Source organism: Spinacia oleracea, chromosome 2 (genome assembly GCF_020520425.1).
Source record: "Spinacia oleracea cultivar Varoflay chromosome 2, BTI_SOV_V1, whole genome shotgun sequence".
NCBI lineage: Eukaryota > Viridiplantae > Streptophyta > Magnoliopsida > Caryophyllales > Amaranthaceae > Spinacia > Spinacia oleracea.
The window spans coordinates 69,098,923-69,114,932 of record NC_079488.1 but is presented as its reverse complement, the minus strand read 5'-3'; the positions used below and the strand labels follow the sequence as shown (position 1 = coordinate 69,114,932).

At 35.8% G+C, this 16,010-nt stretch overlaps 1 protein-coding gene and 2 non-coding genes across 4 annotated transcripts; all 3 read right to left on the bottom strand.

Annotated features, from left to right (window-relative positions):
• Window positions 1-848: 848 nt before the first annotated feature.
• Window positions 849-934, bottom strand: TRNAY-GUA (transfer RNA tyrosine (anticodon GUA)). Its single transcript is given in 2 exon segments — window positions 849-884; window positions 898-934. It is a non-coding gene; the product is annotated as a tRNA-Tyr (tRNA).
• Window positions 935-1,008: 74 nt separating this feature from the next.
• On the bottom strand, window positions 1,009-1,096 carry TRNAY-GUA (transfer RNA tyrosine (anticodon GUA)). Its single transcript is given in 2 exon segments — window positions 1,009-1,044; window positions 1,060-1,096. It is a non-coding gene; the product is annotated as a tRNA-Tyr (tRNA).
• A 4,583-nt stretch (window positions 1,097-5,679) lies between these two features.
• On the bottom strand, window positions 5,680-11,437 carry LOC110788267 (2-oxoglutarate-Fe(II) type oxidoreductase hxnY). Of its 2 annotated transcripts, none has more exons than XM_021992910.2 (11): window positions 11,057-11,437; window positions 10,648-10,843; window positions 9,427-9,525; window positions 9,213-9,264; window positions 8,134-8,255; window positions 7,930-8,030; window positions 7,781-7,839; window positions 7,504-7,560; window positions 7,207-7,252; window positions 6,144-6,223; window positions 5,680-6,051 (listed from the first exon to the last, which is right to left on the bottom strand). In XM_021992910.2, exons 1-11 carry the CDS (start codon window positions 11,153-11,155, stop codon window positions 5,973-5,975), a joined length of 990 nt encoding a protein of 329 aa, XP_021848602.1. In that variant the 5' UTR covers window positions 11,156-11,437; the 3' UTR covers window positions 5,680-5,972. The 2 variants fall into 2 exon arrangements, with proteins under 2 accessions (XP_021848602.1, XP_021848601.1); XM_021992909.2 differs by having other exon boundaries at window positions 9,427-9,531; window positions 11,057-11,433.
• Between the last annotated feature and the right edge of the window lie 4,573 nt (window positions 11,438-16,010).

Sequence of the window (16,010 nt, the reverse complement as noted above, 5' to 3'; positions counted from 1 at the left end):
GGACCTGAGTATAATCTATTAACCAATTACAGTACCCTACTCAACAAATTGTCAAACTGACTAAAGTCGGTCCATGATTCAGCCATTATTGAAATATATTCAAAGTTGTAAAAGTGAGTGCAGTATGATCTTACAGTAGGACATACACCAGCAATACTAGCTAACCTACTGATAATATATCAGGCAAACAGACAAGCTTCTACATCCTACTTATGTCAGAAATGTCCTAAATTTCATCTTCTCTCAACATTTTACTTCACAACCAATGTTCTTATCCTACTGATCAAGGTTGGTTGATATCAGTATACTCAATCTCCATAAGCTACCGTGATAAACAAAGATTTCGAGTCAAAGAAAAAGATACCTTCCTTTCTCAACATTAAGCAAGAATCAATTCAAACAACTAGGCCATCTAATAATCATAATAACCAAGGAAATACAATTAATTATAAAGTCCCAACTCGAATTCCAACATACATCCTGTTGATGAGAATAACAGAAATCGGACAACCAACCTAAAGATTAATCTGAAGAATTCCATTCTACCAACTAAATTGCTGTTGTTTAATTTCCACATTTAACATAACAAAAACGGCCGCCAACCAACTCAATTAGAAAGCAAATTAGGGTTCTTAACTTCTTATATAAGATTAGTTCAGCTAATAATTAAAGCAGAAACTAAAATAATACAGCAGTCAAGAGTAATTTATACCGTCAAATTTCAGAAATATGGGGAAGATAATCAGCAAAAATTGACTCGAGAAAACCCTAATCGAATTGCAACCGAAACCCACAAATCACCCTGCAGAAAAATAGAGGAGAGGAAAACTATTTGTTGGGAGAAAAAATCCGACCTGCCGGAATCGAACCAGCGACCTAAAGATTATCTGCATACAACTACAGTCTTCCGCTCTGCCAACTGAGCTAAGGTCGGTTGTTTAATTGTAAGGTTGTAAATTATTTATTTTTATACTTACTAAGTAAACAAAAAAGGTCATTTCAAAAAAGTCCGACCTGCCGGAATCGAACCAGCGACCTAAAGATTATCTGCTTAAACAACTACAGTCTTCCGCTCTGCCAACTGAGCTAAGGTCGGATATTGTTCAAATTGTACTTTGTTAAATTCTTAATGTGTATTAACTGCTTCTGCTTTTTAGCTATTGAAAATTAAGGGTCTGTTTGTTTCACTCTATTCTAACTTATTATACTTTCAGCAATTTCAACCAAATATACGGAGTAATTTTGTTAAGAAAAAATAAATCCAGATAAGTTAATATTAATCAAAAGTTGATTAAAATAGAGCCTAACTTTTAGTGTTATTCACATGATAAACATTGACACGCGTTAATTACATATTCTTAATGAAAAAAAGTCATATTTCCCATTTAAATTAAATGCAAGTATGCCTAGATAGAAATGTAATATCAACTGGCATAGAAGTGCAAGACATAAACAACTATTTAACCTTAAGAGGACAAGAGTGACTAACATAAGTTTGTTTATACTGCAAATTGCTTGTTGGTTCAGTGGTGATTGGGGTTGAACTTGGTAGGTAGAACCTAGGGATGTCAGTGGGGCGGGTTTCGCGGGAGACCCGCCTCGCATCCGCCCCAAATAGGCGGGGATGGAGGTAGGTTTGGCGGGTGATGGGGCGGGGGTGGGTATAAAAATCGTACCCGCCATGGGTGATGGGGCGGGTGTGGATTTTGTGTTGAACCCGCCCCATCCTCGCCCGCCCCGCCCCATCCCCACTCGCCCCGCCCCATCCCCACTCGCCCCACTTCATACCCGCCATGGGTGATGGGGTGAATTTGGATTTATTTGCATCTTTAGGTGATAATATAAATTTATGTGAGATTTTTATGTTTTTTGTTTGGATTTTTTTTTATCACGAGTATTTTTTCCGATTATATAGGTTATTTTAGTCATAAGGTACTTTTTTCTATAGTTAACTTTGATTAATCCGTATATATGACAAATGTTTGCTAAATAAGAAAAATTAGGAGGGTATTAGCGCGGGTATGAAGCGGGGATAAGACGGGGATGGATACCCAGTTGGGTGGCGGGGCGGGAATGGATTTTAGCTTACACCCGTTGGGGCGGGGATGGGGATGAATTTTGTACCCGCATTGGGTGATGGGGCGGGGATGGGGATGAAAATTTTAGGTGGTGATGGAGATGGAGGGACCTACATCCGCATCCGCCCCGCCCCATTGACATCCCTAGTAGAACCCCGTGTTCAATCCCCCGCAACAACAATTGAGAGGGGACTGTAACCTATTCACCCAGAACTGGATCCGAATTCGGATTAGCCCTAAGGGCATGCTTGGATTGAGGGTAATGCATTAAGGGGGTAATAAAAGTCAAACTCAAAAAAAATAAGGTAATTGAAGGTGATGATGAGGGGATGAAGTGGTGGCAAAGAGAATAAACTAGTGTTGGCAAGAAAAAAAATAAAAGGAAAGAGATAACTAATACCCTCATTATGGGGGGAATAGTTACCCACCATCCCACTAGGGTGATTATTACCCTCACTTCTGGGGTAATAACTTCCCCCTTCCCCCTTCCTCCCTTCTCTTCACAACACCACCACTGCCACAACTTCTCATCACAATACCACCACACCACCCTCATTGCAACCACCTCAATTCACCTTTATTGTCCGTTTATTAAGGTGGTTTCACTTTTTTTACCCTTATAATCCATTACACCCAATCCAAGCATGCCCTAACGGTGAATCAGGTGGTAACACCAAAAAATAAGTTTGTTTACATTCAATTAATATTTTCACCTAATGGGGTCAAAACAAGTGCTCCAGAATGACCTAAATATTCGTGTGATACAAAAAGGTGCTAAGGCATCAAAAGCTAACGAGATGTCGGTTAATTGTTAGTGGTGGTGATGAGATATATATAACTCGTCACGACTATCCCATCTCACTAGGTACATCCTATTTAAATGTTCTTTCTAGCTTTTAAGGTAGGGGTGTGTAATTTGTATGTCGGGGAAAGCATGATCTGAAACCGAGGTAAAATTTCAAATATCCGATAATCCGAACCCGATCCAACATTAAAAAAAAATAAAAGATACCATTGACATTTCGCATTAATTTTTTTTGGATATCAGCTCCAAAATATCCGAAACTTAAAAACGAATTGGATATTTCAAATTAGATCATCGGGTTTTTCTAACTTTTTATGAACTTATGAAATATATTCTATAGCAAAAATATGAAACAATTGATTTTTGTCCTCTCCGAAAATCCGATCCAACATATTCGGAACCTTAAAACTGGATCTAACTAGTCTTATATGCACGCGATGCGTGCGGGAGTATACATATGAAAATTAAAATCGTATTATTACAACTAATCATCACAAACAATAGGCAAGAAAAAAATTATTCACAAAATTAATCTTAAAAAAATTAGACATCATCGAAAGTATTCGAAGAAATTTATTTCTTATTCACACGCTATGAGTCAAGTACCGTTGGGAAAGATCCAAATATGGTATATACATTCAACTACCGTTGGGAATGTTTCCAAACTTGACAGTTTTCCAGAGAACTTGGTCACGGAGCGTATGTCAAGCAAGCCTGCCGTCACATTGCAAATCAGGTTAGTTGATCATGCATATATAGGTTGGTTTAGCCTTATCGGATACTCGACACTAATCTGAAACAAATGAACTAATCTGACAAAAGTGAACTGAACAAATGAACAACTGAACGTAACTGATTAACTGAACTTATTAACAGCAGGTACACATTCAACAATAGCAGCAGCAAACACAACCGCAGAAACAGGAGAAAGCCTATCTTCGGGAGCAACAATAGAATCTAGAACCTTATAAACTTATCAAAAAAAGTAATCAAGCACTAACAACAGTTAAAATACCGACTGACTTGTAGCATAGGGTATATAATATTGTCTTATCAAATGCAAGTTACTTGCAAGAATTAGTTTTTCTTACCTTTCTTAAAAACAGTTGCCTGATTTAGATATCTATCATCATCTTCGACAACAATAGAATGCTTGAACTATCGCAATTTTTTTTGCTCATAACCTAATTTGTTGAAAATCCGTCATTCAAATTTCCATCAAAACCATGCTGCCAAGAACAATGACTATCAATATCACCGGTTGCAACTTAAATCAAGGTCTATTACTAACAACATATAAGCATCTATCTTCAACTTTTAGAAAAGTTAAATTGAAATTATACTAAAATATCGATTGCACAAAGACCTTTGTAAACCATAATTTTTCTTAACCAAAAATAAATTTAATGAATACGAATTGCACATGTGTCTACAACCTCAACCGCAAATATGGTTGGAAAAAATAATTCTCTTCTTAATTGTTAATTTTAAAATTGGATAAGGGTGCTCAAGCAAGTACATCTCTAATTTATGGAACATGAAAACCCCAATCTGGGGATTGATTAATTGCATTAACACTCAAATTAAAACCCTAGCCGCAAATTTCACCCGATGTTCACCAAATTATCCAACAAATTTTCACCGGAAAATCTAGGAAATCAACAAATTCAATTCAGCATTTATAGAATCGTCTAATTGGATGTTAAAACTACCCAAAAAACAAAGTATTTATACCTTCCTTGAATAAAGATGGACCCATTGACCCGACCACCACCACATACGCGGGATCAACCGCGCCGCCTCTGCAGCAGCAAGATTGAGACAACACAAAATTATCAAATCAATGTATCTATTCGATTCAAGAATACAAACAGATCAAATCAACAAAAGCGAATTGTTGAATTCATAACAAATTTCGTTCTTGAACAAATTAAAGAATAAAAAACCTAAAAGAATAATTGCAGATTTTAATTAAAATCTCCAAAAACCTAATTTAGGCCGCTTGCTCAAGAGTAATTGCAGATTTTAGAAATTAACCCTAACAAAATAATAATAGCAAACACAAAATTATCAAATCAAAATGCATCTATTCGATTCGAGAATGCAAACAGATCAAATCAGCAACAACAAAATGTCGAACTCATAACAAGTCGGACGGAAAACTTGCAGAGTTGAAACCCTTCCGTATTTGCAGAGTCGGACTCATAAATTGTGTGTTGGAGTCATGGTGCGAGAGCCGAGACAAGAGCTACCACCGGAGCCTCCATGAATGTATGCCATTAAAGTCTTCTTCGGGTTTTAAGGTTTCAGAGATGGAGGAAGTTCGAGGAGAGAGAAAGTTTGTGGCGAGAGAAAGATTACAGGCTTAGGTTTGAAATTCAATTAAATCGTAAAATAGAATGGGGGTATTTTGGTCATTTTGCTTGGAGACACGAAAAGTGTAGTTACTAAACTGTCCCTTCCCTCTTGGCTTATATAATAGAGATATCCAAAATTCTGGACTGGGTCATCGGGTTTTGGGATCGAGTCATACTGGTGAGATTATTTTTACACACCCCTACTTTTAAGTTGCCTTTTGCTTGTTTGGTGTCTTGTTGAAAAACTTGGTACTTGTTGCTGGTTTGCTTTTCAAGGATGCTGATTCTGTTTAAATAACGAAAATTTCCCCTTTAGTTTAAACGAAAACGCTACTAAATGGCACAAGATTGGTACGAGCAGTCGAGCACTAGAGATGCGCAATGAGCATGAGCACCAACAAGGCAACAATCAGTGGATAGATACACTAATACAACTATCTAAACAACTAATCCGTAGTAAGCTTTTTATGAATAATATAAAGTATAAACTGAGATTTGTGGTTTGATTACAGGCAAATGGATGATAGAAGTACAATAAATGGTAATTTAAAATGAAACTAGTAAGAATATCTTGACGCGTAACCCAGATTCTGTGCTTATCAGTACTTGAGCAGTGATAATATCATTTTTAAAGTGATGAACATAACATCTATCTTTGCTAGCTAGATTGAAAATATTCTACATGCGAAACACTCCCATATCAAACTCTTGTTGTGTGTGGCCAAAATGAAGTTACTTGTATGTGCTTAGATCAGTATGAGTGTCCTTGTAGCGCTGGGAAAGATATGTATCACATCGAACTGGAGGAAACCTGCCAGGAGTAAGATAGTGAGTTGTGACAGAGAGTGAAAAGCGAGTATTTCACATATACTTAAAATTACCTTATGAAGGTAAACGACTTACTTGGGAGGGTTAGTTTCTGATTTGCATGTTGGCAAGCATTCAACAAGACATTCATGACTCGGCTCAACAAAATAGGCTATCTGCATGCATCATAGTAATGTTAGCTGAAAGTTGCTCTCTGAAGAGAGACAATGAAGACCAGCATTTGGGAAAAATAAAATGTACTGGATCAATAAAACAAACTGCCTTTTTCTGTTAGATATCAGCTAAAAATCTAAAAAAATCTCGTCGTAAAAAGTGATCAAGTCATCAAAGCCTCAAAATGCTAAAAGATACAAATAGACATATCAGATAGTTCAGATATTCCTCTTAGACAGCAGATCATAGTAGTGTATTACATAGCCAATGCAGACCAGCTACTAGATACAGTTGGTAATAGTTCAATAGAAAGGTGCTCAAAGCAGTATTATGTCCTAGCAAAACTCGGATACAGGTGGTAAGCACAAAAAGCCTTTATGCAACATTGTACCTCCAACTTGATTAGAAACTCCCTCCGGCCCAGACTTCCAGTTGTAAGTTAACATTGCTTTCCGGAACAGATATCGAGGGAGAAAACTAGAATTGAAAGATAAAAGTGCGCTAGTTGTTGACCCCAAAATTCAAAAATAAGTAGAAGTTAAACCTTAGAAGTGGGATACCATTTTTCGGTAAAATTCTAATTAAACCTTACAACTGGGACAGACTGAGTATTCTATTGAACTGAATGATACTCCCGGGTGAACAAATAACGCCAGTTCACACACGGAACAAACCTACTATGTATAATAGCAAGAGGAGTATTAAATCAGATAAAAGGAAGTCAAAGAAAGGTAACAAACCTACTATGTAAAATAGCAAGAGGAGTATTAAATCAATAACCTCACTAAACCAAACATATCACTCATAGAAACTAGAGAGGGGGCAGAGGATGGTCTAGATGAACAAGATTGAATAAATTCTTCTTAAGTTGATTCCTAGGATTAAAAATAAGGAATTTTCTTTCTTCACAATCAGAAACTTCTTGTTGTTGGGGGGGGGGGGGGGGGGGGAGGGGGGGGGGTATGAGAGTTACGTAGGGCCTTACAGAGTATCTGCGTTGACCATTCCCTATAACCCTGTGCAAGGTGGATCTGCAGATTCAGAATACTGGAGTTAACCAACCGGACGGAAAAAAGAATGAAAGCAAATAACAACTCAGAAGTTCTTTTGACCATGAAATTCAGTTAATATAGTTCATACTCATCACATGAAGAAGTATCATTCATCCACAAAGTAAAATATTTTAGACAGTTGCTGAAGTTAATCAAACACCATCTGAATTACACCATGCATCCTTTTGCAAGAAATTTATGTTAAGAAGTACAGAAAGGATGCACTTTACTTAAAAACACAGTTGCTCCAGCGCTCCAGCATATCACCGAGATTCACAATGAACGCCCTGAAAGAGAAAAAGAAAATTGGTTGACATCATAACACAAAAAACTATCTAAATATAAAGGACAAATAGACACGTATTCCCAAACTTAAACATTTATCAACAATCAAGTAGGACGAGGAAAGAAAATACGTTATGCAAGATATTTATAACAGTCCTGATAACCTGCCTTTATCACTTATCAATTTCATTCTGCAAGTCACATAGTTGGACATAAGCTTACCCTTTAACAGGCGGTACATCTTCCCATACCTGTGGCTTGGCATCTTTATCCTTGCATATCTGCAACAAAGGGAAAGCGTAGAAGTCAAGACACTGTTATATTGAGCAAGATATGATGGTGATTATACAGGATTTCAGCACCATTCATACTTGCAGACCAACTACATCATCTGTAGCCAAGAGTGTAATCAGACCATAGTCAGAATGTGCACCAGCTCCATATATTCCTTTTGATGGATCAGAAACTTGACCTAACAAGAATTAAACATGATTGATGACAAGAGAAATTTTAAAAAATAAGTTATCAGTCAATCAGTCATTATTGTTGAGTGGTAAAGAAAATTCATTTTCCACCTTCATAGTACAATAGGCGTAAGGTTGCAATAGGTTTCCCCAGCATCTCTGGCTTAGTAAAAAAATCTGCGTCCAGGTCAAGTGCAAGAGCTATAATCTTTGCTACACTCCTTGCTACCTCCCTGTAAATATATCAGAAATCATGGATAATGCGTCTAGGAGTCTTTCACTCACAAGAGGAAGATAGAATACAGAAATTAATATGCTGATTCAGTGTAAAGATATCCTTCAAGTAAAATGCATTGCTACACTCTAGAACTTTCGCCATCAAATTGGCATATGGAGCTCATGGACCCCAAAATTCAGAATTCGGGTGATGTTAAAGGTCGCAAGTTGCGACAACATTTAGTTGTCGCAATCTTACGTGTCGGAGTTTAATTGGTACATATAGGCGCTATGTAGGATATGCATCATCAGAATATTTTTACTATCAATGCAATATTTTTACTATGAAATTATGTAAATAAGGTAGTCAATATAAAGAAGGAAACAAATTAGAACATTAAAATTTTCCTACCTTTTTTGTAACATTTATAATAGGTTATATAAGTTACTCCGTAAATATTTTAGTTTCCAATTTAAATCATGATACATAAGCATGCTAGGTCATCATTGTGACACGGCTTAAAGGTCGCATGTTGCGACCTTTATCATTTTCGAATTCAGCAAGCACAATTCTCCTAGTGAATTCATGCAATATTTTCTTTCATTAGATACAATTACTAGGTCTGTCCAATAACTGACTAGAAGTGGTGCTAAGGATGTAATTTTCTGTTATTTTTACAAGTTGGTACTTGGCAAGCTAACTTGAGTATCCTGAGTGTCGTGTTATGTGCCAAAGGGTCAAATATGGATCATGTATTCCATGTTGAAACAAACAGTTCATATTAACAAAAAACATGCTAGGGGTTATTATCAACCAATAGTTGTATAACTAGATTAGGTCCAGCCATTGCACACGTTGCGACCAGATAATACATACTTCGTATAAAGCTAAAAGATTTCAACAAAGAGAAGAGAGAAAGATGAAAAACAACAAAAAGAGAGGGAAGGGGGGGGGGGGGTGATCTGATACATACAGTGCTTGCTCATGATATTTCTCCATAGTTTGCCTCCAACCAGGCAAGAGATCTGGTATGACAAGAGAGGCTACAAATATTAAAATGCATATTCTTTCAACAATTTATATTTCAAAAGAAAAAAGTTCTTCACAGAAGTTCAACAATAACATGAAATCACTAAAGCAACAGAATAGATTACATGTTAGATATAGATAAAAACAGAATAGATTACCCGGAGCTGGCCAAACATTGGGCCCATAAAATGGCTTATCTGCCTCAGGATCATCCTCAGGTACTTCAACACCAATATAATACCCCTCCTTGTAATCTCCTACAGCTAGAAGATGGACAATTAGTACAGTATCTGAATTGTACAAAGCAACTTTAGTTACAGTTAAGCAATCAATTCTCAATTAACCCTTAGGGCATGCTTGGATTGAGGGTAATGTATTAAAGGGGTAATAAAAGTCAAACTAAGGTAATTGAAGGTGATGATGAGGGGATGAAGTGGTGGCAAAGGGAACAAGCTAGTGTTGGCAAGAAGAAAATAAAAGGGAAGGTGGAACAAATACCCTTATCATGGGGGGAATAGTTACCCACCATCCCACTAGGGTGATTATTACCCTCATTTGGGGGGTAATTACTTCCCCCTTCCTCCCTTCTCCTCACAACACCACCACTACCACAACTTCTCATCACAATACCACCACACCACCCTCCATGCAACCACCACAATTCACCTTCATTGTCCTTTTATTATGGTGGTTTGACTTTTATTACCCCCATAATCCATTACACCCAATCCAAGCGTGCCCTTAAGGTAATTCCTTGCAACTATACCCTATTCAGTGTATTCACAAAACAAGTAACACTGAGCTAATGCATAATATCATCTTCAACGGTTATCAAGTATAAATATATAATCAGACACCACATTGAAAGTCCATTAGCTTCTCAATTTCCGATGCTCCCGTATAACATACAGTCTGTATGATATAGAGTACCTCTCAACAGCTAAGACTGCACAAAGGCATTCCCCTATAAGTTAGCAATCACTTTCTAGTACCCCCATAAAATGTGATGCTTGAAATCAGATATGAGTCTTAAGACCCAGATATGGCCCATTGGCCCCAAGAGTTGGACATGGAAAACCATAAAGTTGATGATACAATATCAAATGCCATATATTAAAAGACGGGAAGCAAAATTTTCCCCCTTTTTGGCCATAATTGAAGTGTATGAGAGTTCATATTCAGTTAGTTTCAAGTATCCAACACCAGACACTAAAGCTGAAATGATGAGTCTAACCCAACATAGGCTCATTGCACAAAAACTAGTTACCCCAGACACCAGACACTCTCTACCATAGCTTAAACATATTTCTTGCACATAAAATCAATAAAACAAACAATGACATACTAGTACATACAGCAAAGGGTCATCAAATTCTCACCTTGAAGTTGATGTTCAGGATCTAAAAGCTCGTCAAGAATTGGTGTATATCCTCGATGCTTTTCGTTTCTCAAAAGCTTCATTTTTTCACTTATTGGCAATTCAAAAAACTGCTTGCTTTGTGCAAAAACTTCATCCATGAATTCTTCGCTCATCCCATGATTTATTACATAGAAAAACCCACAATCCAAACATGCCTGCCAACAAATTAAATTATAAAAAAATAAACATAATCAACAAAATCAACATTGAAATTATGAAGGAATATAAACAGGAAAAAGATAGTTGATCATAAACAAAGTAAAGGAGACATTTTTTTCATCAAAATAACAAAATCAACATTGAAATATTTGTAACTCAAAATAATTAGAAATTAATGAAACTTATGATAAAGGAATAATGAAAAGAACCTGTTTAAGGAGAGATACAGAATGGTGGATATCAGGGTTTGAAAGATCGATGCAGTTGAGATTATTGATCTTTGAGAAAGAATTGTTGTAATTTTCCATAATAATTTTGATATGAGTACTCCTTTATAATCTGAAGCTAAGATTATAAATAGTGGTAAGAATTGGGAATTAAGCACAGTGATGAAGAGACGAGAGATAGGTTGAGAAAGTGAGAGAGGAGAGGGCGGGGGATAGAGAATGGCGGAATCTGTTAACCGCCAAATGTCGCGACAGGACTGTGTGGTGCTCCCAATGGTGGCGTTTTACTCTGCTTACGTCGTGTTCGGCGATAGTGTTTTAAATTGTTGTTAGCGTTTAGATAATTTTCAACTCTGGTATGAAATATGATTATAGTGTTTTTTTTTTTTTTTTTTTTTTGAGGGTTATGATTATAGTGTTTTAAATAGGGGGGAGTGTTTAGATCTATTAAAACTCCACAGTGCCGTGTTTAATTATTACTAGATTTTAGCCCGTGCGATGCACGTATTCTATAAAATGTTAAATTAAAATATAACTCTAATATATACCGACCGGCGGCTGCTATGTTTTATATATTAGATTAGAATAGATTGGATTGAATTTTATTTTAGATTTAATTTTTAATTATTAGGGTGTTTGATTTTGGATGAAATTGTATATGTGTCATATTAATAATTAATTAATTCAGAAATAATTTCAAAATCTTATTTTTCATTGGCCGAAATCATTAGATTTCCTACGTGGTGCTCTAATATTGGATTAATGTTTGATTTTGGATTGAATTTTATTTTAGATTAGTGTTTAAATTTTATTTAGATTTATCTTTTAATTATTAGAATATTTTATTTGGGATGGAGTTGTATATATTAGTAATTAATTAATTAAAATATCGATGTGACACTAATTAATTATTTACGTGGCACTCGATTTTTTTAATTCAAAAATATATTAGAAATCTTATTTTTCATTGGCCGAAACCATTCAATATCCTACGTGCCGCTCTAATTCAATATATATATATATATTTGCACTCAAATGAGAAGAGAGCTTAAAATGAGAAGAATGAGAAGCAATCTCGTGCGTTCGCTAAGATCAGATCTAACCACTCATATACGTCTACCTAGCGCATTCAATAATGGCATAATTGTAAATATTGCAAAAAAAACAATCGAGTAAATTATGGAAAGAAAAAAGGTACTTTCTCTCTCCTCGCGAGATACTGTCAGCTCTTCTCTCTCCTCCATTTTTGCTCTCCTTCGTGATTCTCTATCCTCACCGCCACCGTCTCCCCACCTGCTGCAACCACCGCGCCGCCACTATCTCCCACGCTGCCATCATCCATACCTCGTCTCCTCTGCTGCAATTTGTGAGATTTCTTTTATTTTTATTTTCTCCTCTCATACGATTCAACGAGCCATCTTTCGGCCCCCAATTTTGGAGATCTATTGTCTGTTGTTTTGGTTGATCTTCGATTTTCCATGTTAGGTATTTGATTTTTATTTCTTTTGTTTTTCGATTGAAGTTATGCCCTAGTTCGTTTTTCTTATTTCTGATTTTTTGATTGAGGTTTATGAATTAGGGCTTTCTTTTCGTCGAAGTTTTGCCCTAGTTCGTTTTAAATTGTTGTTAGCGTTTAGATAATTTTCAACTTTAGTATGAAATATGATTATAGTGTTTTTTTTTTTGAGGGTTAGGATTATAGTGTTTTAAATAGGGGGTAGTGTTTAGATCTATTAAAACTCCACAATGCCGTGTTTAATTATTATTATAGTTACTTTTAATCTTCTAAAATTTTATTTTCATTTTAATGTTTTTTGAAATGGTATATTGTGATTTAGATTGGTATATTAATTGAAACGTCAACTTTTGTGTAAAACCGTCTTACCGAAAAGACAGTTTTGATTGCTTAACTAATTGGTTCAATTGCTTAACTAATTAGTTCTACTGCTTAACTAATTAGTTTCATTGCTTAACTAATTGGTTTCAATGCTTAACTAATTAGGTACAGTGCTTAACTAATTAGTTGCATTGCTTAACTAATGGGTTCCATTGCTTAACTAATTGTTTACATAGTAACTAATTGATTCCATTGCTTAACTTATATAACACCAATGTGGTCTTTTGTGTAAGACCGTACGTCTTATATAAAAGTTTGTATATTGAAAAAATTGCTAACTTATATTGGTTGAAAATTTGCTAATTGTTACTCCCTCCGTCTCTTTTTGTTTTTTACGTTTGATATTTTGCACGCGTTTTAACGAATACTTAATGTGCATTGAGATTCTTCTAAGTTTTTCATGTAAACGAGGAAAATTACATTTATTTATAATGTTTTCACTCTTATCAAAATTTTGATATTGGGAAAATGAGAAAAAATTAATGTCCCTATGGAAAAGTGTGAGGGATTAAATGACTCAATTGATATAATTGGTTAATATAATAGTTGGACACAAGTTTTGATAGAATATTAAATTATTTATGTGAAATATAAAAGGAAATGTAAAGAACATTTTGGGACACCCAAAAAGGAAAACGTAAAGAACAAAAAGAGACGGAGGGAGTAGAAGAATTCAAGGATGCGTACTCTTCGTTTTAAAGAAAAAATGTTTAAGGTCCACTAAGTTCATATAAGGCTTGTTCTGTTTGACTTATTTTGACTTATTTCATACAAAATAAGTTTAGATAAGTTCAGTTAAGTTTAGATAAGTGCAGTTAATTAAGATAATATAAGTTTAGAAAAAATAAGTTTTTTTCCAGATAAAATGAGTTCATATAAGTTCATTTAAGTTCAATTAAGTTCAAATAAGTTCATATAAATTCAGATAATAGAATTATAGACAAAATAAGTCGAATAGAACGAAGCCAAAGTTGCAATCAAGTTCCATTATATTAAGTTTATAGAGAGTGTTCTCTTTTGAAATCGAGTTTGATCGGGTCCAATAAGTTTCTATCAGATTTTATATATGCTACCTGGTCAATTACGTTTAATCAAATCCAATAAACTCAAATAGTTTTAGGTGTTATAAGATAGAGAAAATCACACCCTAAATAAACACTCGATCTTGATGTGATTCAAAGTAGCGAGAAAACGATGATATAGGGCGTGTTCGGCGGTAGCTTTTGAGGTAGCGGGTAGCGTTGGTGTGGTAGCGGGTGAGGTAGCGGTTAGCGGTAGAGGTAACGGTTGGGTAGCTTTTGTCAAACTTTAAAAATAATAGCGTTTGAAGGTAGCAAATAGCGTTTGATTAAATTATAATAAAATTATAATAAAGTTTTAAAGAACCGCTACGTACTTTTACCAAACACTCCTACTAGTTACTCGCTACTATTGACCGCTACCCGCTACTTCAACAGATACCCGCTACTTCATCAAATACCCGTTATTCAACCGCTAAATGTTACCTGCTACCACTAGTTTTGTCGAACATGTCCATAATATTAACTATGGACCTGTTCTCTACTAGATTGTTGTTGTTGTTGATCAAATTAATGATCCAAAAAATTATTGTTTATCTAAGCTCTCCAAAACGGCAACAATTAAATAGTTTAGAAAGCCAAGAGAAATTTAATCCACTTTTACCTAAAATAAGTTCTTTTGGATAGGTACATCTATTCTACTTGGGTTAGACATGTACTCTTTCTTAGAAGTACTCAGCCCAGCCCATTTACATGTCCACCTGTTTAGTCACCTCGACTGACTGACGTAGGAAGGATGGATGTACTATTCGACAAAGAAGAAAATCGTCGCAAATTGCTAAAATGATTTCTACTAGCCGGGCCTCCGATGTCCGATTGCTTAATAGAATATTTTTTCAGAAAGGAAACGGGCCCATCCGAGTTCGTTTTGGGCTCGAAAACTATAGTTTAATTATTTTCAACTTTTGTTTTTAATTCCGTTTCGTATTATATAGGGTTTTGTGTTAACTATTTAAACACTTTATTTTCGTCATTAGAAATGAACTATTTTTTTAATAATAAAAATTCTGACAGTTCGTTCGTTCGTTCGTTCGTTCGTTCGTTTGTTCGTTGCTTGTAAATCAGTTCGTTCGTTCTAAAGATTAGAGCTTGCTTTTCTTGATATTTTCCGATTGCGTCAAGTGGTATCAGAGCATGCTTTCTCATGTTTCTTTTCGTATCTTGATTAGCCATGGGAGATTTAGTGACCAGAGTAGATCTTGAGGAGGTTACCGCGACTTTTACCATGGCCCTAACTGCTTTGACTAATCAGATGACATCGTTAACAACACAGATGAACGTTGTGCAGAATAATGTGAATCAGCGGAGGAACGGGAGATGGAGTCGAAATAGAGCTCCACAGGGGAGGAAACGACGTAATATTATTGTTGATGTTCGAGTTTCGAAGAAGAAGAACCCCTCGAGGAAGAAAGAAGAGACGATGGAAATAATCATCATAAGCATGACTATCAGGTGAAGGCTGATATCCATTGTTCTACGAAACTATGGGAGTGGAGGAGTTTCTGGATTGGAAGATTGATGTTGATAGGTTTTTCGAAGTCATGGAAGTTCTTGAAAATAAGCAAGTTAATATGGTGGCAATTAGATTAAAAAGTATTAATGTTGTTTGGTGGGATAAGTATGCGAGACATTCAACACCAGATCGACCTGATTCCGGGTTCGAGTTTACCCAACCATCCCCATTATTGCATGAGTCCTAAGGATAATGAAATTTTAAGGGAACAAATTGAAGATTTGTTGAAGAAAGGGTTCACCCGTGAGAGCATGAGTCCTTGTGCAGTACCAGTCCTTCTAGTCCCCAAGAAAGGAAATCAATGGAGAATGTGTGTTGATAGCAAGGGCATCAACAATATAACTATCAAGTATCGATTTCCAATTCCTCGACTGGAAGACATGCTTGATGGTTGGCAGGTTCTAAGGTGTTTTCGAAGAGAGATTTGCGTAGTGGATACCATCAAAT

Excerpts from the sequence above, each read along its gene's own strand:
- LOC110788267 (XM_021992909.2), bottom strand. The coding sequence starts at position 11,155 with ATGGAAAATTACAACAATTCTTTCTCAAAGATCAATAATCTCAACTGC. Across the intron at positions 10,844-11,056 it reads CTGTATCTCTCCTTAAACAG|GCATGTTTGGATTGTGGGTT; the intron begins GTTCTTTTCATT and ends ATTTGTTGGCAG. Across the intron at positions 6,052-6,143 it reads TCAGAAACTAACCCTCCCAA|GTTTCCTCCAGTTCGATGTG; the intron begins GTAAGTCGTTTA and ends TACTCCTGGCAG.